The sequence below is a fragment of the Diadema antillarum genome, unplaced genomic scaffold, assembly GCF_040938485.1.
Source record: "Diadema antillarum isolate AM-2024a unplaced genomic scaffold, OU_Dant_1.0 scf00000045, whole genome shotgun sequence".
NCBI lineage: Eukaryota > Metazoa > Echinodermata > Echinoidea > Diadematoida > Diadematidae > Diadema > Diadema antillarum.
Window position 1 is genome coordinate 962430 of NW_027270934.1, and position 24396 is coordinate 986825.

Genomic DNA, 24396 nt, shown 5'->3' on the forward strand with positions numbered 1-24396 from the left:
ACAGAATTTTGACCTTCGACTTCTTTGACCTTTGACCTTGATTTTTTACCTATATTGTACATTGGCTACAAAATGCTACTCCTTCGCCATTTCTAACCCGATTTCGATTCCGTTTGCTTTATGTGATGGCACTAGGTGAGGGCTTCAAAACTTCTACACAGAATTTTGACCTTTGACTTCTTTGACCTTTGACCTTGATCTTTTTACCTATATTGTACATTTTGCTACTAAATGCTACTTCCGGCGGGGACATATATTACGCACTGCGTAACTCTACTTTTCCTTGTTTTCAGTGCTGTACCCTGGGTTATCAAAAAAAAAAAAAGGTGAAAGTTTGTATCTTTCTTTTGTTTAATCTTTGATATTGGGCTGAAATGGCACTGTCAACTCTGCAATTACAACATACCTATCTCTTGTGTTCACTATCCAGTATCAGGGCTTTCTGCTTTGACCACAACATCAGGAGGTATAGTACCACAGTTTAGACGATGACCATCTAAATCTGCATACAAATTCATATGATTTCCTGCACGAATAGCATCACCGCTGACAACATTCTGTACATGATTTAAAAGACTAACATGTTTGTAATTATATCACTCTTTGTTCCAATGCACATTTACAATTGTTTAATGTGGAAAAGCGTTTCATGATTTCCACACAAATAACAATGGGAATTTAGTTGTTGTTTTTTTCCCCATCTGTGGAGGTTTTCACATGAAGGTGGGCAGGTGATGGATGCCCTTGTGATAAAATTTAGGGCACTTCTTGGCTTGTAGAAGAATATGATAGAATGCCAAGTCAAATCAGAATTCTGTAATTGTAGCAACTTTAGAAGTCTTCTTGCATGTCATGGGTCATTGTTTATGCTCAGCTCATTTCTTTCCTGCTGGCTGCTGCATGTGTTAGTATTACATTTGTCATGATATGGTTTTTGTCAAGCCCACCAAAGGTGTGGGGAAACTATGGGATCGCCTGTGGCATCTGTCCGTCTGTCGTCCATCTGTAACGCTACAAAAACTTACATAACTCTCTACTGAGGACTTCAATTTCAATCAAACTTGGAGGGAAGAGTGGTTATGCAAAGTTGCACATTTTACCAAACATGAAGGTCATCTCAAGGTCAAAGATCACAGGCAGGGGTCAATGAACTGTAGGGCCCAATGTTAAGTTTTTACAGCGTGTTTTAATTATTTCTCATAACTTTTGATCCATATATCCGTTTGTGACCAAACTCGGATGATAGTTGTTCCTTGGGGAGTTAAAGGTCATCACAAGGTCAAAGGTCACAGACAGGGGTCAAAGAACTTTTAGGGCCCAATGATAAGTTTTTATGGTGCGTTTCAAGTACGGCTCATAACTTTTGATCCATATGTCCGTTTGTGACTAAACTTGGCTGGTGAATGTCCCTTCTTCTTTTTCTGATTAAGTCTGCCTCCTTCATTAGGCTGAAGATTCATGCAGACTGTGCTATTAACATTATAATACAATTTATTTACAGATATTTACAAGCACATAACAAATTTGAAGAAAATAAGTAACCACTGTGATCAACCGTTAGTCGGTTACGGAATGATCCTACAGATCGTGCTCAAACAATCTGTCGACAGGGAATTCCAGCTCCTTACAGTTCTTGGAAAGAACGAATGGCGATGTGATTCAGTTCTGGAGTATGGTACCGATAGGAATATGACTGGGTGGCTCTCGTCAACTGAGTAACCTTGGGGAGCTGAAGATCATCACAAGGTCAAAGGTCACAGACAGGGGTCAACAAACTTTTAGGGCCCAATGTTAAGTTTTTACGGTGCGTTTCAAGTATGGCTCATAACTTTTGATCCATATGTCCGTTTGTGACAAAACTTGGCTGGTAAATGTCCCTTGGGGAGTTGAAGGTCACCTCAAAGTCAAAGGTCATAGTCGGGGTCAATGAACTTCCAGGATATAGAAAAACATTAATTTCTTCTACACGAATGGGCGAGACACGTTTGGCACTTGCCTTGTCCTCTTTTCTTTTGTTTGCATCTGTGATATTTGGCTCAAATTACACTATCAGCTCTGCAATTACTACACTATGCTTTAATCTCGCTTGTTTACCATCACAATATTATATGGTGTCCTACAAACTAGCAATCATGCTAGATAATGTACGTTATTCCGAAGGTGTGTTAATCCGAAAATGAAATAAGGTTCATTATTCCAAAGGTTTGTTATTCCAAAATGCACAAATCCCTATACCTAGAGATTTGTGAATCCGAAAATTGTAAAGGGTTTGTAATCCAAACATCTGTGGTGTTATTCTAAAAGATTGTTTATTCCAAAGTTTGTAAACCCCAAAATGAAATGTTCCTTATTCAGAAGGTTCTTTAATCCAAGCATGAAATTAGGTTTGTTCTTCGGAAGGTTCGTTAATTTGAAAATGAATTGTGGGGTGTTAATCAAAAGATGAAAAGGAGGTGTGTAATAACTAACCTTATTTCATTTTCAGATTAACATACCATCAGAATAATGAACCTTACCATGTTCAGATTAATGAGCCTTTGGAACAACAAACCTGATTTCATTTTCGGATTAATAAACCCTTGGAATAACGAACAATTTATAACCATCATGCATGCCTATCTAGGTGGTTTATGCTCACTTTTGTGAATGAACTTTTGCATATAGGCAGTCACCTTATAGTATGATTAGTCTCCTTCCATTATATTCAAGACAACAACTTTTAAACATACTTTCAATCAATCATTTCTTTTTATTACTAAAGTTTATCAATCAAAGAACCTGTGTTACCGATTTTGACCACCCAGCTCAAAACCCACAAATTGTATCCCAAAATGAATTTCTCCTTTTCTAGTGATAGTTCAGAAGGGTAAGCTGTAAGCTTTGAAATGATATTAAACTTGTTAAGATTGGACCGTCATAACCATGTAAAAAGTGACTGATATAAGATAGAGTAAGGATGTACGAAAGAAAATGGACAAAAGAGGATTGAAAGATATGGGTCACTCGTGTGCTGTCCAGAAGTATCAGTGAACATTGTATACATAGTGTAAAACACGATAATTTGGTGGCATGAAATTTTCGCAAATTGAGCTGACTGCCATTTTCGCGAATTGCCGATGCTTCCTGCTGCGCTGGTCGATATGAAACATGCAACAAAACTGAACACGAAATGAAAAAACAAGCATGTAAAAAAAAAAATCAGATGCGCTCGCACTCAGCCTGGCTCAAGCTGTGTGTACTGTACACACGTGCATACATACAATTGAGGGTACCGGTACTAAGCATTCACAGTAGTAGTATAGCGTACAGTGGTACCAGCATGCATGAATTGGATCATTTTTATTGCTTGGAACTTTGGAAGGGGTAAACTGTTTATTCCTCCTGAGCGCACCTTGCACATGTATACATTGTACTGGAAGTAACATACCCAGTACAAGTACATAATAGCACAGACTTCTCAGTTCAGCTCAAACATCACCACTACAACAATGGGAGCTACCCAAGCCAAAACAGAGAGGGCCAGAGGGCAATTTTATAGTCAGCACTGACAAGTTGTCAGTCTCTGACAATTTCAGTAAACTTCTTGGTTTTGATTGGCCGAGAGTAGATGCTCTGGTCACTGGCTGTTACCATGGTGATTGTCAGAGAATGACAACTTGTCAGCGCTGACAACTTTCATGAAACTGTACACAGGTGTACAATAAAGTCAGTGTACTGTACAGTGTACAGTATACAGCATCATATTGGCTTTCAGTGCATGCATTGTGATGTATATATAGACAAAAACTTTCGCATGCAGTTTACTTTCGTGAATCTTGGCTCTCAAGAAATTCACGAAATTAAAATGCACATGAACATTCCTCATTTTACAGTAACGGGTATTCTATTTCCCATGAAAAGCAGTGCCTGTCCAAAAGAAAATGGTCCAGAAAAAATTGCTCATATTTCGATTTTGGTTTTGTTTCCAGCTGCCAAAATTTTATCAGTGTGTCGGTAGAGAAAATATTACTCTCCAGGTGTAAAGATAAACTTAAAAGAAGTAAAGAAATCAACCCAAATAACACAGAGACTCCAACTCTCCCGTTTTCCACGGGAGATCTCCCGCCGAAAGCCCATTTTTGCAAAATCTCCCGTTCTCCCGCTTGAGATTTGATTTCTCCTGTCCTGGCTCTTTGTCTCCCGCTTGAAATTATTTCTTACTTAGTGTCATCGTATATTGAAAAATAAGCTTTAGATAGCATGAGAGAGCATCCAGAACCCTAAAGCTTCCAGGGCCCTTTAGTGGGCCCTGCTATGGACCCCGGCCGCAAGGAACTTTGCGCTCGTGATGTGTACTTCAGGCCCATCAAGTTGGAGTCTCCCATTTGCTAGGGGTTTCAGGCGGGAGAATCTCTAGATCAGAAGGTGCATGGGGTTGGAGTCTCTGATGACATATCTTGGTCCATCACAGAGAATCCTCATCTGTGACTTTTTGTAGATTTCCTGAGTTGTCACCATTTTGAAATTCTCTCCAGGATGATGTTTGTGTAAACTGGATTTACAGATCCAGTGATTTGATATTACCTCTCTTCATGATTTATCTTTTCAAATTGGAATTTCTCTCCTGTCTGTGTTTCTTTTGCTTTTAGCAGCAACAGGTACCATGGCAACCACAGCAGGCCCCATGACAACCACAAGTCCAGTGCCAACAATACCATATCCAGGTGATGTTTGTGTAAACTTGATTTACAGATCCTATGATTTGATAACGCATTACCTCTCTTCATGATTTTTCTTTTGAAATTGGAATTTCTCTCCTGTCTGTGCTTCTCTTCCTTTTAGCAGCAACAGGTCCCATGGCAACCACAGCAGGCCCCATGGCAACCACAAGTCCAATGCCATGTTGATGTTTGTGTAAACTTGATTTACAGATGCAGTGATTTGATATCAACATAATTACCTTTCTTCGTGATTTATCTTTTGAAATTGGAATTTCTCTTCTGTCTGTGTTTCTCTTCCTTTTAACAGGTCCCATGGCAACCACAGCAGGCCCCATGACAACCACAAGTCCAGTGCCAACAACACCATATCCAGGTGTAGTCCTGTATGGTACCTTTGAAACAGACAAGAATTACACAGCGGCTTTGAATGTCCCATCATCAGCGGCATACCAGGCTATGGAACAGAGCTTCAGTCAAGCAGTAAGCACGATATCGTAAAACCAGGAATTTTCATGTGTGTGAAACTTTTGCGAATTTCGTGCTGAGCCAGGATTTGGAATTTAAGTAAAATGCATGGGAAAGTATGTCTACACTATGCATGGATTGTCAGTGGCCGTGTCGATGTGAAAGTTTCAAGCCCTGAAAAAGGCCAATGGCTCCAATTTGTGAAAGTTTTGTGCCATGAATGTTTCTGGTTTTACAGTACTCCTTTCCCTCTTGCTCTTCCTGAGCTAACGATCTTGTTTTGCTTTTGTTTTTGTTTTTGTTTTGTTTTTAACTCAAGAATGAAAGTAAGAACCAACATAATTACGTCTGCCAATGAGGGAATGTTTTTGTCTGCATTGGTTTCTTTATTTGTCTGTATGTTTGCAAAATAACTAGAAAAGTTGTGAACAGATTTGGATAAACTGACTGGAAAAGTTGATACTAACACAAGGAACAGATGATTAAATTTTGGTAGTGATCTGGATAACTGCCTGAATCCAGGATATTTTTTTGACTTTTTTGTAGGATTTCATTGGTGAAAAGGGCAAACAAATGAGGGAGTTCAAGCTGTGCAAATTCTGAATTATACATGTTTATATTTGTCTATGAAGGGCACTGTGCCAATTAGTTGCAATAAAAACAACCGGGTGCAAAATTATCAATTTGAAAAACCTAGATGCTTATTTTTATATAATTTTGATTTTAGTGAATATTTATGTTCAGGTCATTTTGAGACTATATAAGACACATTCAAACATCATCAACTTCCCTATCATAAATATGTATACTACCTGAGATGATTACTCCTGTGATTATGTCCAGTTGTCATGTGAAACATTCAAATTCCATGACTACATGAATATGTGTGATTTTGATATAGTTCTACTGCTCTGTTTGTATTAATATATGATTTTCTATTGGCCAGTCATTTTGAGCATGGAGGGACATTGCACTTTCAGATCTCAGGAAGTCTGACACCTGTCCAAATAGACTACAGACTCATGGCACTTTAAAGGGATCGTATAGTTTTGGTTGAGACCTAATTTCAGGTTTCTAACATTTTTTTGTGAGATAATGAGAAACCGCTTATGGAATATGAAAGAGCATGTAATTCCATGAGGAATTCAACATTTATTTGATGAAAATTGGTTTTGAAATGGCTGAGATATCCAAAACAGAGCGATTCTGATAAGTGTGGGGCCCACACTTTATTACGATCGCTTTGTTTTACTTTGTTTTTGGATGTTTCAGTCATTCCAAACCCGATTTTCATCAAATAAACTCTGAATTCCTCTTAAAATGGTATGCTCTGTACTATTTCATAAGTGTTTTCTTGGTATCTCACAAAAAGTTAAAAGCCCAATTCTCATCTCCACCAATACTGTACTATCCCTTTAAGCCTGTGCTGGATCTAGTAATATGGGTGTAAGCTTACTCAGAGACCCAGCAAGATAAACTGGCTTGATGAGTCATATCAGAGAGGTATTGGAGAAGGCAAAGAGACAAGAATCTCTCCTCTACCCATGCCCTGTGCCACAGATCTAGCTATCTATAGAATTTCTATTTATTCATTTCCAGCAGTAGGGTGGATAGCCCTTTCAGCGTTGCTGATTTTCAAAGGGATCCACTTGACATACATATTTGATAAAATTAACATAAAACAACTAAGTTCACAATAAAAACTTGTACACCATGGGTATAAAATCATTTGATTTAAAAAAAAAGCTAACTGACAGTCAAAAATTGATATGATACATTAAAATGATTACTATAACAGAATAAAGAATGTGATTATATATATATATATATATATATATATATATATATATGTAGGATATCTTAATTGAATTGAATTTTAGTTTTCACTTGCAGTTCCAATTCATTGTCAAATAGTAAATTTATCAGGTATTACATTTCAAGTCTTATGCATTTGATAAAAAACAAGAAGAAGAGAGAGATATGATCAGTAAAAGACAAACTCATGCAACAATTAAAGAGTTGTATATGCATTTGTTTCCAATATCACCATTATGTGAAGATGCGGGTTATTAAATTCCATTACTTTGTGGTTATTCTAGTGCCTGATTTAAATAAAACAAATTACTGTTTTATTCACTTGATTTATACTAGCTATAAATGCAAGCTTGAATCTGGTGTGATATTGGCACTTCAACTGTGTCGGGGAAAAAAAAATGCTTTCACAAAGCCTGAATAGTGCAAACAAAACCCTGCCTTCATACACCTACACAACGCAGGCAACATGTATGCCGTCATCCAAAGCAGCAGCTGTTTGAGGGTGATACAAGCTTTGTGGTAAAGAGCTGCTCAAATATCACACGGCAGAGCTCTCTGTTCCACCATAAATTGTAAAGTGATGGTGGGTTGTAGACATTACCCATCTCCAAGCCATTGTCATGACAAAGAAGAAGCTGGCCAGAAAGAAAAATTAGATACATGACCATGCATTTACAAAACCAACAAAAAGTCGCAAACCCCAATTTTAAATGAGGACACAAAACTGGTGAAATTGGTCAGCATGATCAGTCTTTTGTTTTTATACAGTATTTTCTTAAAGAACAAAAATTTCTTCTACATAAATTTAAAGTTTGGGATCAAAAAGTAAACCTGGGAAGTTATTAATTTTACAGTTTTTAAGTTTTTGATTTTGCATAAATTTTACTGGCTTCTTTACATTTATTATTAGTACCTATTAGTGTTGAGTATGCATATTTTTACTGGCCCCTGTACATATATTGTTGGTTACCTAAGTGTTGTTTTTGGGAGGGTTTAATCCTCACAAGTTTCAGGAATTACTGTTGGACTGCAAATATAACAACATGCAAAATTGTTGCAATAAACTGAGGTAATAGTGCATTTATAATAACCTCTTTGTCAATTTGCAAAAATAACATCTTGCTAAAATGTCAGTGACCTCCTCATTCACAAAAATATAACTTTTCCAGTAATTTCTTCTTCTTTTTTTGTACAGCCACTTTTGATTTCTCAATACATGTGGATTCTTTGATTTCTATATGTGTTTTGACTACCAGGAACTACCTTTTTTGGCAGGCAGGAACTACCTTTTTTGGCAGGCAGAAATTTATTGAATTTTTTTCATTGTGTAATCTTGAGGAATTTCAAACTTTTTTTATTTATACAAATATACATGTATAATGAAAAATTATGTCTTCTGTAACCATCATCTTCTCTCATTTAGGCTGTAAAAATAACATGCCCTCTTTTGAACGTTACAGTGATATTTTGCCATCAAAGCTAAATTGTATTCATGTTCATCCGAGTCCTGGAAATATTATGGTGTATGAATGACGATAATTTATCTAATATTTCAAAATGCAGTGAATACATTATGGAAAAATTTTATCAACTAAATTGCATATGAAATCTTTTAATGGGGTATCAATATCACAAAAGAATAATTTCAAGCTGGCTTCAACTATATACTGACACAGTTAAACTATGATCATTGTGATTGTCATACTCTACCACTTCAAATATTCTATTGACAATTTTGTTGTTAAAGTCGACGCCACCAGCTCATAATGCTATAGGATGGCTCAAGTTCAGCCCATAGACTCTATTCCATGGTGGTTAAAAAGCTCTTCATACACAAGATGGCCAGTGGTTACAGTGTCATTGTGGGTAGTAATGATACCCTGATATTTGGTCACCAAACAGGATGCAAACCTGTCCGGTGCCAGTAACTAAAGATCTGTTTTTGTAGCTTCGGAAAATCATTCACTAGTATGAATCAGGGGGATTTAAACTATATCCCAAAGAAATCACTATTATACTGCCAAGTCAGAAAAATGAAATGTGGAGAGTGTGGACTGTTTAAAGGGGAAATCCAGTCAAAGTCTAAGTTAGTGTGATAAGATGATATTTTGAAGTTTCGCTGCTTTGTGGGGAAACAGTTCTTGAACAGTCAGTGTGAATATGCAAATGGAAAAGTGAGCATGTCATCTCCTTACAACTTACCATTTAGGTTGTACATACAATTTGGACATTTCCGGTCTTTCATTCAAACACAATTGTTCCTGAGGGTCAAATCCTCGTATCTAACTGATCACTGTTTTAAAGTTATTCAATGAGAAATAACATCATGTTTCAGACTTGAAGGGCAGAAACATTGAATTTTCGTCATTTTTTTTTTTGTACACGATCAACTGAAAATTGTGAGAGTGTGACATGGTTAGCTCACTTATTTGCATATTCATATCCACTGTACAAGAACTGTTATTGCAGAAATTAGCATAACTTCAAAATTTCATAACTTCCTTACTTTTCATTCAATTTCAGTTAAATTTTTACAGTTGAACTCATAAGATTTTATTCTTTTTTTTTTTAATCAGGCTAACTTATATTTGGACTGGATTTCCACTTTAAAGGGAAGAAAATCAGTCCAGTCAAGATTATCAGTATTAAGTAAACTAGTGGTTATAATATCAGCCTGAATACTTTGTATGTACCATACATTGTGTATCCTGTAGGTAGTAAAACAACTTCAACTACAATGACAACAATAGCAAAACAGACAAAATGGACAGCTGACAGACACATAGTTCACATATAGTGCAGTTACTATCAAAGATCACTCTGGATCCAGCTTGTCTTCCTAAGGTATCTCTTTAACCCATTGAGCACGGCTGATTTTACTATAAAATGCCTTTCCCATAGACACTTGCCCAAGTGTACTTCAGACTCGTCCTCAACGGGTTAATATGGAAATTATGAGCATATTATATGTGTCTCCTTAAAGCTGGATCCATAGTTTTATGTATTATGATGATTTACACAACACCTATGAGAAAAGAATGGATACGCAGACTTCAATAGTGCTATGAGAAAGAAGATCTGTTACTGCAGTTTCAACGCTGTTCCGTGTGGTTCTAGGCATTGGGGGGGGGGGGGGCACAAATTGGGGTCAAATTTGTTGCCAGAGTTGGCAGGGTTGACAGGGTGACAATACATATTTAGTACAAGGACCCCAGAACCTTCAAATTTGAGTATCTGTGTAAATATAAAACATACAAAGAAACAAACAAAAATACAAATCTTGTTTAAACTGCAAACACTACTGAGTAATGGCAAATACATTAGTGAATATACTTTCAAGGTTTATATAAATGGTAGATCCTGGGGTAGGGTGGGGTCTGAATTTGGACCAGTTGGATATTTTCGTCTTTCTTTCTTTTTCTTTTTTGAAACTGCACAGCTAAGTTTCTTGATACTTGCCAGGTAATTTTGCCAGTGTCATTCAATGTAGAAATGCCCCCCTCCCATTTGATATGTTCTCAGGTAATAGTCTGCAAAAGTGCATGGAATGTGAACTTGTGATGCTCAAGTGAGCATGATACCCCAAGGTTTTGTTGTTGTTGTTGTTGTTTTGTTTTTGGTTTTTTTTTTTTTTTTTTGGGGGGGGGCGTATGTTCGTATTTTGTTACTCCATATTATATAATTTTGTAAAGAGATGAATGACACTTCAATACGAAAGTCTCTTTCCATCATAAATTTCCAACCTTCGTTCCTGGAAGCACATTATGCCTAACTATGCACCATCAAAAGTTGCAAACACCTGTAATCATGTACAGGGAATTTGATGCTTTTTTGTGCTTAAATGTTTCATTCTAATGTAGTAGCTTTTCAAATCATTTCATATCATTCTGTGAATGATGGTATTAGGCATAGCAGAAATTCAACATTTTGAGCACTTTTATTTTCATTTTGTGCATCGTTCACCCAATCTGCGAAATTTTCCACAAAAGGAGTGAAAGATCCTCTATAAAGATTGAAAAAAAATGCAACTTTATAGAATTGGATATTTATATGTGTGATACAACTATGTATTAAAAAGTACATGGTAAGTTGCCCTTCAAGACAAACTGCTGTTATTCAGAGTAAGCCAAAGGAATGTTTCTCTATTTCTTCTCCACAGATTGTAGGATCGTACAGTGGATCACCATACGAAAGTTTCCTGGATGGAGTTTTTGTTGATCAATTCGTGTGAGTGTGTTAGCTTTTTTTACCCAATATTAGGCACCATATCTGTGCTTCCTGTTAATTAGGGCAAAACAAAGTATTTTTGTGTGTGTGCTTTGCATGAGTAGGCATTTATGTTAGGGAAAGTACCCATTCTTTTCCCTTGATTTGGCAGCTTATCCTCCCGACCCTCTATACCATTTATAAAGCAAACAAAACATTAAACACTTAACATTTGGTTAACTACCAAACTTGCTTTTAACTTTTCGTGCTATTTGGATCCACCTCCCATCCTCGGTGACAGTTTTAAAACAATTTCAGTACAAGTCCATGAATCAGTATTCATGCCAGCTTCAAAGGAAATTCTTGTGAATGGATGAGGAGTAGAAGTAAGTGATAGGACTAGAAATGTGGAATATTTCATGGTGTGAAAATTCAGGCAGATTTCCTGCTCCAGTGAAGCAGAGGAAAAAAATTAGAGACAACTGTTTGTGAATTTGTATATTTATGGGAGATGTTAAGGTATACTCGAGTATATAGTGAACTCCCGTTATAACGAACGTGGTTATGATGACATTTCTTTTACAACTAAGTAACAATTCTGCATTCTGCAAGATTATCCAGTCCATGTATTTTTATTGTTTATTTGTTCGGTTATAACAAAATTTCGATATCATGAAAGATAACCGCCGGTCCCGAGGACTTCGTTATAACAGGAGTTCACTTTACCCACCCATGAAGTCACAAATGGTCGGAGTTATCTGAAACTGCCTCTGCACCCTCTAAACAATGAATGAATTGATAGATAATGGTGGACAATCTTCATCAATGACAGTAGTGTGTATCTGTCACTCACAATGTTGTGTCATGATCTTATCATAACTCCCAATATAGAAATTTTCGTGGGCGAGTGGAGATTTCATTTACCCTCCGTCTCACACAACTGGATGATGACAACACCATTCCAGATGCCCAAGACTATCTCATTACAGATGTGAGCGATGGACAGTTGGGGACAAGTTCCTTTCGTATTATCAGTCATAATATCATACTGAGAACTCCTAGTGCTTAAATGAAGGGTTATTTTTCTGCTCAGTTGGCAGTATCGAAAGAAAATTCTAACTGGCAGGATAACAGACACAGAATTAAATTCTGAGTTTTCTTGTTTATCTTGTTATCAGTGTTGTTTAATCTGGCAAGAATGGCCCAAGATTGATTGTAAATGTAGATTGTCAAATTTATCTGACTTAGACCTGGCCTGGACCAGTCTTAGGGCTCACTAAAGGTTTTAATGCTTTAGAGAGCCTGAAAAGCTTACTATTTCCAAAGATTCCTAGACTTGTGACAGTGGAAAAGGAGGTACATGCAGATAGCAACTTTGAATTTGTAATTGAATCTCAACCCTCAGATTTTCCAGTATCAACTTCACTTTATTTTTTTTTTTCAGCCTTTGGAATTTAAGACTTAGTTAGGGTAACACAGTAATGGGTCAGACATGACTCCATGCTTGGCATGATGTTCATACATGTAAACTGGTGTTTGTACATGTAAAATGGGGTTTTTACATGTAAAATAGTGTTCAAAATACAAGTAGAATGGTTTTTGAACATGTAAAATGGTGCAAAGTAGTGGCTGCACACATAGAGAAGTGTTCATACCTATATGCTGCTAACCCGAAAAATGTCTACTAAATGTTTTGACCCCAGTTTTGTTGTTTTTTCTCTATTTTTTGAACTTTAGATGTAGTTGCAGTTGCATAGTACAGTTGCCTTTCGTTGAAGATTAACCATGTGAAAACTCACTAGTCATGTTTACTTTTTTTTTCTTCAGCTATATCTGCTTGCTTTGTAATTAAGATTGATGGGCTATCCTGTGCACGTTTGGATTAGAAATTTAGGGCGAGGAGGCATGAAGCCCACTTTCAATACTCATTAAGCTGCTTTCTATTTTAGGGTGGGATAAGAAGGTAACTCACCAGATGTCAAAGAAAACACGTAAAATAAAGTTTAGATTGTCACATAGTAACCTTCTTACCTTTTCATTGTATATGAAATCGAGAAGCCTTGATAAGTTGTAACAAGTATTATGATATGAATGCAAACTTGCAATATGACAATAGTGCAAAGTAGTGCGTTAGTCTGCATGATTATTCAATGATTCTATCAAATCATGCCTCAGATCCAATTTTAAAGACTAAAACTTCTGTCTCTAAAAGGATATAGTTAAATGGGATCAGTCGTTTTATCAAATCAGTTTGCAGATCCAAATTTTAAAGACTAAAACTTCTGTCTCTAAAAGGATATACATGTAGTTAAATTGGACTGGCATTTTGTAATTCAATATACTGAAATATTGTTGCCTATTAGAATAAATGTGCTAGGTACATGTACATGTTATTAATCTATTTGTTCTCTCCAAGATTGTGATTAAACTCTCTCTTGTTCTGTAAAATACTTTTAGATGTGAAAATGAGGAGGTTAGGATGTCAGTTCAGCAGATTTCACTAGCATGATGTAAACAATTTACCGTCATATCCTTCTTATCTTTATGCCCTGCATACTTATCTATCATACCAGGCATTGTAGAAAAATTTACTGTAATTGAATTGCCTGTTTAGTCTCCTCTTTATTTATTTTTTACCAACAAGTTTCTCTTTTTCATCGATAATACCTGTGAGTATGTTGAGAGTGACGTGACATTAGCTCTACCTTGCTTCTGTTTAAAATCTGAAAATTTGCTGGTTGCGGCAATCTGTCTGTATGATTGTCACAGATGGGTTTGTGATGCTTAAGTGGAATTTTGATTGTTTAATTTGATGTGATATGTTTGGTGGAGAATGTACAAGTTACTAGAATTTAAACAACAACTCAAGAAAAGTCAATATATATACACATATATGCGTAGAGTAATTGCTACGTGCAGACAAGAAGAGCTTGCCATGGGCAAAATACAAGACACCTACATACAGAGAGATTTGCGTTAATGCTACATACCATTGCATGGGAAAGTTTAGCATTGTTCCTTTGTATTCTTCATTGTAGAATTTTTGCATTTCTTGCTACTTCGTCTTTTTCTTCTTCTTCTTTTGCCATCATGTAATAGCTGTGTACTTTCCTTGCCACTGGAAAAAAAAGTGTTAAAAGTATTTACTGTTGTATTTAAGTGTGTGTTTTGATGAAGAATGAGATACGCAGTCTGTGTAAAAACATTCAATACTGTCAAGTAAGCCTTATGGATGGATTTAAGGTCTAAGTGGGTACATTGTAGATGTAACAAGCGGACCTTGAGATGAAATTCATATGCAGTTTTTGTGCCAGATCTTAGCTGCAGAAGACTTTTCAGCCAGTGTATGGTGTAGTGGACAGTTTCGTGTCGTCTTTGATGTGTAAACAGTGCAAATATTTGATACTTCTTAAATTTTCATGGGCACCTTTAGCATGACGTGGAACATTCAATGTTTGTTTTCCATGTTAGTATACAAATAATACACAGGTGAGAGTGCGTTAGCGGAGATGCAGTAACTAGTGCACTTGAAGGTATTTACAATGGTGAAACATGCATGACATTCTGAATACCTGAGAGTGAGCTGCATCTCCACTTCCATCACAAAGTTAAACCTGTGCCTTATTTGTTTTATAAAATGGATCTATGAAATACAGTTTGTTTACCTCCAGGCTTATAGGTGAATACTAGTCAGCTAGCCTACAAGTAGAACTTGCTCAAAAGCCAAGCTGTGTTAAGAACTCAGAAACTGTTTACAGTAAGCAAGTGATTGAGCACATGCTTGTTAGGCCTACTTATTGAGTGCCTGCTGCTGAAATACAATTTATGTACATTGTGGTGTCATTGAGAATTTAGAAATGTCTTTTTGCTGCACTTTTTTTACACACATACATTTCAGTATAAAGAAGATTAAGAGTGCACGTCTGACTCATGTCAGCACCTGTGATTGGTTACATTCTCAAACTCATTTTATATGAAATTTGTGATATATTTTTGGTCTGCACCTGTCCTAGACATGTCTTGAATTTTTGAAGCGAGTGACAGAAGGTGTGTTTCAATCTTTTTGTGTATATGCATTCACTAGCATTGTAACATATACTGTATATAAGGCAAGAGAATCTGAAATCTATCGCGTCTTACTTTGAAGGGATGTTTGCGCATTTGATGTTATTATTTTTACGTGTGTTGATGTTTTTTTCATGTCAGTTCATGTTTTCCTGTCGTATTTGTCAGCGAAGCTGTTCAGCGTTCTTTTGCTTCCATTATGCCACCATGCCAATTGGTGAACAATAAACAGTATGAGTTCATTGCCAACTTGTGTGCTAAGTAAATTGTCTTTGCTACAGTCAGCCTATAACTTCAAGCACAGAGTTCGGCTGTCCATTTCAATTCACTTGTGGTTTTCATGTCTTCATTATAATTCAATGTCTTGCCATCTTAAAAAATGGAGGCCATTTTTATGTTTGACATTCAGCTTTCTCATGATACAGGGGATTGCTGTGTCTTTGTATTAAGGATATTGTGTACATCTACACGTACATGTATATATATTTTTTCTAATATAGTGGACTACTGCATGCAAGTCATTGTCAAGTTACCCAGGGATAAATAAGGTAGATGCCACAGTATAGATGGCATACCAGAGTGTCCTAACATAAATGAAGGTAAAATGCTACTAAATCCACCTAATCCATTACATATATAAGCTATTAGAAATTTTGTGAACCTAAAGTGCATCTCAAATGCATATGAAATAAAGGTTTTATGCATGTAAAGAATGCATCACTTAAGAAGAATAACATTTCTGACAAATCAGGGCAAATTAATCAGTAAGTTTTTTCTACAGTGTATTTGATTTTGACATTCCAACCTGAAGAATTGCACATTCAAATGAGAAATTGATAGTTTGCAATATCTTTCTGTATTGTACTTGACTGGGCAAAGATCCTACAGTGTATCTTACACCTACAGTGTATCTTATACCTACAGTGTATCTTATACCTACAGTGTATCTTATACCTACAGTGTATGCCAGCCATGTCTGGAGGGAACACATGTCAAGTGTTATTCAGAGGGCAACATTTTCCCCCTTAACTCTTTATGTGCCATGGTGTAAACCCTTGTGTGCCACATTATTCTGAGACTGCAATGCAGGCATGCTTTGGTCAAACACTCTGGATTTCAAATCCATGTTACATTTTATAGAATTTGTTATGCTGGAAATGCAATAAAAACAAATTTCTATAGTCATTTTTCTTTCAGACAACCATTAGCTACATGATTGTCCTTGCAGGGCTTTTGTACACAAAATTTACTCGCAAATCCAATAGGGAACTACACCACATGATATTCAATCACCACACAATGCAAGCAACATATGAGAGAATGGAATTGCAAGTCAAGCTTTCATTAAAATGTGGCATTTTGGAAAAAACAAATAAAATCAATCGGTTTGGACAAGTTTGTGCATTTGAGCAAAATATGTGAACTTGGCACGCTGTTGACTGAGTCAGGCATGCAAACATGGCAAACAAAGAGTTAAGCTTAGAAATAAAACCATCGGAGTGAATGCACCATTGAAAATATGATTATGATTTGATGATAATTACACATTGAGTTATCATTATTCTCTCCAATACTTTGTCTGAACTGCAGTTTGAAAATAGTTTCAACTTTCCTTTTGAGAGCTCATAATGTCATTGGACCTCACAATAGTCTGAAATCAGACCAATCTGAATCACCGGAAGAGTCAGGACTGCTCTAAATGGATATCTGACTGAAACACGAGTCGGTGAAATAAGAAAGGCCCAACTGCATTTTTTTCTTCATTGGTTCTTTGCTGTTTCAAACACAAGCTTGCTTTCTGAAGACTTTGCACAACTCATTATTTGACTGAAAATCAATTTGTTATTATGTTTACTCATGTGTCTGTTTATATTCAGTATTTATAGGAATTTTTAGCTCACCTGAGCCAAAGGCTCAAGTGAGCTATTGCGATCGCCCTTCGTCCGGCGTCCGTCGTGCGTCGTGCGTCGTGCGTCGTGCGTCGTCCGTCGTGCGTCGTCCGTCGTCCGTCGTGCGTCGTGCGTAAACTTTTTACATTTTCATCTTCTTCTTGAAAACCCCAAGACCGATTTTCATCAAACTTGGCAGGTAGCATCCCTAGGGGGTTAGGAACTCAATTTGTTAAAATGGGCACCATGCCCCACCCAGGGGGCCCCCAGGGGGCCCAAACCCCCCAAAATTAAGGAATCTGTAAAAATCTTCTTCTCTAGAACCAGAAGTGATAGAGCTAAGTTAATACTATGAGTTAGTACATTGATGACTGTAGTTTCAAGTTTGTTCATGGCAGAATCAGGGGTGCCCCCCTTGGGACCCAGGGGAGGGGGGTGGGGAGGGGTTCTAATGGGGCCTAAATTGTACATTTTCATCTTCTTCTTGAGAACCCCATGACCCATTTTCACCAAACTTGGGAGGTAGCATCCCTAGGGGGTTAGGAACTCAATTTGTTAAAATGGGCACCATGCCCCGCCCAGGGGGCCCACAGGGGGCCCAAACCCCCCAAAATTAGGGAATCTGTAAAAATCTTCTTCTCTAGAACAAGAAGTGATAGAGCTAAGTTAATACTATGAGTTTGTACATTGATGACTGTAGTTTCAAGTTTCTTCATGGCAGAATCAGGGGTGCCCCCCTTGGGACCCAGGGGAGGGGGTTGAGGAGGAGTCCTAATGGGGCCTAAATTGTACATTTTTATCTTCTTCTTGAGAACCCCATGACCCATTTTCACCAAACATGGCAGGTAGCATCCCTAGGGGGTTAGGAACTCAATTTGTTAAAATGGGCACCATGCCTCACCCAGGGGGCCCCCAGGGGGGGGGGGGGGGGCCCAAACCCCCCAAATGAAGTAATCTTTAAAAATCTTCTCTAGAATCAGAAGTTATAGAGCTAAGATAATACTATGAGTGAGTACATTAATGACTGTAGTTTCAAGTTTGTTCATAGGAGATCCAGGGGTGCCCCTCTTGGGGGCAGGGGGGGGGGGGGGGGGGTCGGTTGGGAAGGTCCAAATGGGGGCCTGAATTGTACATTTTCATCTTCTTCCTGAAAACCTCATGATGTATTTTCGTCAAACTTGGCAGGTAGCATCCCTAGGGGGTCAGGATCTCAATTTATAAAAATGGGCACCATGCCCCACCCAGAGGGCCCCAGGGGGCCCCATTCCCCCCAAATTAAGGAATCTTTAAAAATGTGGGCCCTTATTGTACATTTTCATTTTCTACTTGCGAATGCCTGGTCAAATTTTGGTAGAGCTGTGAATAATATTAGATTAGTGACTGCGTGAAAGGTGAACTTGCGATACTCAGGTGAGCGCTAGACCCGCGGGTCTCTTGTTTAAATGAGTTTTATTATTTGTAAAGTATTAATTTGGCGTTTAAAAAAATGATTCCGTCTGTCTATCCGTGAACAATGTGGTTCATTGCTATGTGATTCTTTTTTTTTTCTATCATTGGTATATGATATGCCTTGGTAATCAGCATGCTATATGGTAATAAATAAACATATACGTAGTGCCAAACCTGTCTTCTGAGTATCCTTCTTTTCTCATCTTTGTTGTATGATATCTTATGCAACTTGCTATACAACTGGATGGCATGAAAATCTATAATCAAAAGTCATTAGACATTGATTTCCAAAGTTTGACACAGTTACATTTTCTAGACTTACTCACATCACTAAGTGATATACATTTTGACCCATTTCAACTAAAAAGTTACCATAGCAACAGCAAGAAAGTCAATGACCATATTTTCCCCCCTTTGGGAAAATCAGCTGCAAAGTGTAGCTGCAGTAACTTGAGTTTGAGATAGGAAGTCTTTTTCTTTGCTCAAAAGTTTTCGCTATTTATTATTACAATTGTTTCTGGTCAGTTTTTCCTTCCTTGTTTCAAAATATATTACAAAAAGCTGCATCGCTTCGGCGATCCCTCACATTTATTCCAAAGTTGATTTACATCATTTGGGTTTATGTCAGGTTAATGTGTGTGTGTGTGGCACACATACACATAGCTTCTGACCACACGAGCAAAGAGAGTTAAGGGTTTGGGACGAACACCGATCTAGGGCTTTCAATAGCTCAGTCGGTAGAGCACCGGTCTAGTAATCCGGAGGTCTCGGGTTCGAATCCTGATGAAAACCCATTTTCTTTGCTCAAAAGTTTTCGCCATCTATTATTACAATTGTTTCTGGTCAGTTTTTCCTTCCTTGTTTTAAAATATATTACAAAAAGCTGCATCGCTTCGGCGATCCCTCACATTTATTCCAAAGTTGATTTACATAATTTGGGTTTATGTCAGGTTAATGTGTGTGTGTGTGTGTGTGTGTGGCACACATACACACACTATAGCTTCTGACCACACGAGCAAAGAGAGTTAAGGGTTTGGGACGAACACCGATCTAGGGCTTTCAATAGCTCAGTCGGTAGAGCACCGGTCTAGTAATCCGGAGGTCTCGGGTTCGAATCCTGATGAAAACCCATTTTCTTTGCTCAAAAGTTTTCGCCATTTATTATTACAATTGTTTCTGGTCAGTTTTTCCTTCCTTGTTTCAAAATATATTACAAAAAGCTGCATCGCTTCGGCGATCCCTCACATTTATTCCAAAGTTGATTTACATAATTTGGGTTTATGTCAGGTTAATGTGTGTGTGTGTGGCACACATACACACACTATAGCTTCTGACCACACGAGCAAAGAGAGTTAAGGGTTTGGGACGAACACCGATCTAGGGCTTTCAATAGCTCAGTCGGTAGAGCACCGGTCTAGTAATCCGGAGGTCTCAGGTTCGAATCCCGATGAAAACCCATTTTCTTTGCTCAAAAGTTTCCGCTATGTATATATATGTATATATATATATATATATATATATATATATATATATATATATATATATAAGTAACAAAGCTGCAACAAAGTTCATGCTGTATTCACCAACGGTTTATTTCTTCACACAAATTTTCGAGAACCGTTGGTGAATACAGCATGAACTTTGTTGCAGCTTTGTTACTTATCTTTTTATCTTGCCAACACGTGGACTACCTTATCAACATATATATAAATATATATATATATATATATATATATATATATATATATATATATTATATATACATAGATATATGCATTGAATGCTTCTTCTCACACTGAATGAGGGAATACACACATGTGTATAATTTGTGTATGCTACAAACGTAGAGGTTAATGCTGAGAGTTTATTCAATGTAATTGTTTAATGTATCTTTAGATACAACAAATGAAGTATAATGTATGAGACATATGACATGGAAAAGTCCATTTGATATCTAATTAGCTTTCTTAAACAGAAAGTACCCTGGGCCAGTATAAAGGCCTGCATGTATGAAAAGAGAAAGAAGTGGAAATTTTTAATGTAAGCAGATAGCTATTGCCCTTTTGAACAATATAACAAAAGAGAGTCACAAAGTAATACATGACTTCTGATATCTATGAAGTGTGTACCAAAATGATTTTTTTTTTATTCTTCTGTAGTTGGTATAGGCCACGTTGATTATCAGTCACCCGGTTTTAAGACAAACTATAAAACAATTAGACTTAGAACGTAGCTATCCTGTTAAGGCACACAACTACCAGATCCTTGCCTCCGTCAGTCTTTGGAATAAGAATAGAAATAACCTTGAGCTTTAGGAGGAAAAAAAAAATAGTGTGAATTGTGAACATTTGTAATGAATAAAAGAGAAAGTGGACGGGAACTTATTTGCCTGCAAATCGTGGACATTTTCCAACAAATTAAATATTAATTAGCCAAATAGAGCGATAGAATGGAGACTTTTTTGCGATCGCGTTGTTCACCGAGTGTCAGTGCGAATTCAAGTACTTTATGGTAGCGGTATTGACAGTATATTTTGTATTTGGCTTGACTGTGCTACAATTCTTTTACAATACAATTAAGTAATACTTAAATGCAGAAAATATAGTGAAATAGCTGCGGGTCTTTCATAATAATGTCTTACAGCTTACAGCTTGAACAAAATTCCGACATTGCAAGTGGAATTATGTACATTTCATGTAACATGAATAATGGTCCTCACTTTAAAAAGAAAAAATGCGGAGTGTTCATGATTAAAGGTCATGTTTTATCTTTGGAAGCAGTGATTTTTTTTTTCAAGATATCACATTTGATGCATATGTGTTGGTCTGTTGTATCATAAAACATTTTACCATATATAGAATTTTCGCAATTATATAAAGCCTGAAATATAAGGAGATATCAATATTTTTCTCAATAAACCATAACTATAGACGGTTTAGTCTTGAAACATTTTTTTATAACTTTTGTTCGCATTTTGTGTTTTTAACAATACTTAACATCGATTGTGTACGGATTCAATTTTTTACTGTGACTGTTTCTATCTCTAACTCACATTTTAGAACTATTTTATAGCACTAATGCAGTGTTTTTGTTTCATCTGCAAATTGTGAATTATGCCTTTAAAGTAAAGATAGCATAAAATGTTTGACTCTCATTCTTTTATGTTCCTAAGCTGCTCTTCATAGATCTCAGGCTTGCGAGAAGAAAAATGCTAGAGATATTTTTACACCTGATCTGATGTGAAGCTTTTAATGTTTACAACTCCTGAAATTTAAGGATTATAGGCCTACTTGGAAATGTGGACAGCCCTGGTATAATCTGAATCGTATTTATGACGAGAGCGTCTATTTTATATATCCCTCATATGCAAAAATATTAATTAAAATAATGCATATATAAATGCAATTTCACTATTTTATGTTGAGAGGGTCCCCAAATATGTATCCGCACACGGACCCTCTCACACCAAAGGATTGTGTACATTTACATGTTATAACCTCTTTGGTCCCACCCACACAAATTCCATTTGCAGCTCTCTCTCTCTCTCTCTCTCTCTCTCCTGGCCCACCCAGAATGCACCGTGCAGTTCACTATAGGCCCATCCCACTTCCACCGCTGGTAGAAAATAACGCAACATGTTCACCATGAGAAGACATCATTTGTATCGCAACCGATGCTGATGAGACTGTGATAAAGAGTCTTCGTTGTACCGAGACGCAAATTAGCCTTTTGATGATTGCGAGCTGAATATAGCTTCGATAAGTAAAGGTAAGTGCACTTAATATTTAGGAAAGATAGGAAAGAGAGGTGCGCCAAGAGCTGATTCTTGAGGTACTAAATTGCACTTCAATTCAAGAAATAGTGAGTTTGATTTTGCGCCTTCCAAACGTTCGAGTTGTGCACGAGTTGTTAAATGAGAGTTAGAGAATGGCGAGAGTATTCAATGATAATATGTGTGATAATTTTCATCTATTTATTCATTGTCTATCGCTTCGAAAGTTTTCGTTAAGTCACAGAAAGCAACTTCTATTTATTGTCAGTGTAATTAACTGGTATGGGACCGTGATTGATCAACTAGCACTGAAACGTAGTGGCCGCCGAATCAGTGTACAGTATAGTGGACAGAACCAGATTTTTAAGGATGTATTAACCAATTCTGATACGTTAACAAATTATCTCGAGAACTGATAGATGAACAGCTAGGTAAAAACTGAATTATGTAACGATCAAAGATATTGTTCAGTTGGAATGTATGGGTACTGGTCTAGCCTGTCCCAAGGCATGTTTATGCGTGAAAAGAACTTCATTGGTAACATGTGGATTCTTATAGCTTACTTAAATATCTAACTGTATATTACCAATCTAATCTTTACACTCGTTGTCTTTTCACATGCCAAGTTAATTCTTCAACAGCAAACTGAGTATACAATGACAGGTGTAAAACTCAATTGCATATTCCCCATCGAATTACTGAAGAATTGAAAAAAAGAAACCAAAAAAAAAAAGAAACCCTGACTTAACGAAAAAAGGAAGTTGTGGCTAATTTATAGATCAAATCATGTTCGTTTTTTTTTTAAAGTAAATTCTGATACGATGCAGTGGGAGAGTCATGAAACCATTACGTCATCACTACATCTCACGTGACCAATGAAGGATCAACCCTGAGGGTGAAATATATCTTGTTCGTATATCTGCTGTGTACCGCATATGACATGTACAAATGATACACACCGGACTACACCAATTCTATACGAGTCATTCACCCTGCTTTTGTGGACCCTAAGTGTTTGTCGGCCACGCGAAGTGGGAATTAACAGGGAAAGTTCTCCACTAAAACTTGACTTCTTCTCCGACTTCCGGTTTGGCTTATGCTATACAGTAATCCTTTTTCCAGACATACATCTATGATCACGTTCTAAATCATACAGGTACAACACGTTTCATTGGAGAAAACGGACCATTCCGGTTTAGAATGACCGCGAAATCCGGTCATAAAATCCGCCCCGAGATCCTGTTCTATTGTCCTTATAATAATGATTATGCGTAGTTTTATCGGTGTTGCTTGGGTACTACTTTGCCTAAATACACATGATAACATATATCACAAGGATTTTTTTTAATGCGTTATAAATCATTCCAAATTCCCAGTATGCAAATTACATAATGTTGTCATCACCTTGCCAGTTTCCCATCAATTATGCACTCCCAAATCATTGTTAAACTCATATTTTAAAATGCAATCAATTAGTTAGGCTAAATTCAAATCTTCACTTGAAAATAAATTGTTTTAAATCACTGTTCTGTGAAAAAACAAGTGAACGTTTCATGAACTTCACAACTAGTGTATCTTCTGATCTCATGTCCCATACTTCTTCTCCTTCTACTGTAGTGTCTGTATATTTTATGAATCAAAATCATCCTGAAAGGAAGTCAATTCAATTCAATTTTTCTTTTCATTTCTTTTAAATCGTGTTCAGGAAAACGCATGTTGTATTATGTGAAAATGTTTCGAATGCATGACAGATTGGGTAACCTTCTCAACAAAGAAAAGTAACGTGTGCATAGTGTTGTGAATTTTCTCTACATCCAGTCTGGAAATTTGAAAATATAGCACTAATCTTACAGTTACGCTAATTTTACAGTTCGGATATACATTATTCTGTTAACATTCGAAAAATTGAAGTTGATAAAGATATGGGTCTGTGATTAAGGTGCTGTTCGTTATTCCCAAGGTTCGTTATTCTGAAGGTTCGTTAATCCGAACATTTGTGGCGTTATTCCGAAGGTTCGTTATTCCGAAGGTTCGT

At 36.9% G+C, this 24396-nt stretch overlaps 1 protein-coding gene across 4 annotated transcripts in view; it reads left to right on the forward strand.

The window, feature by feature from the left end:
• The window catches only part of LOC139714881 (uncharacterized), a 35265-nt gene extending 18137 nt beyond the window's left edge, over positions 1–17128 (forward strand). Inside the window, exons 4-8 of one of the 4 annotated variants that reach the window (XM_071626532.1) lie at positions 431–466; positions 4629–4703; positions 5008–5180; positions 11140–11207; positions 12078–17128. In XM_071626532.1, the coding sequence (XP_071482633.1) occupies positions 431–466; positions 4629–4703; positions 5008–5180; positions 11140–11207; positions 12078–12255 (530 nt within the window). In that variant the 3' untranslated portion in view covers positions 12256–17128. Of the gene's footprint in view, positions 1–430; positions 467–4628; positions 4704–4821; positions 4865–5007; positions 5181–11139; positions 11208–12077 lie in introns of those variants that run through there. The other 3 variants (XM_071626536.1, XM_071626544.1, XR_011709770.1) reach the window with 3 other exon arrangements.
• Positions 17129–24396: the final 7268 nt, after the last annotated feature.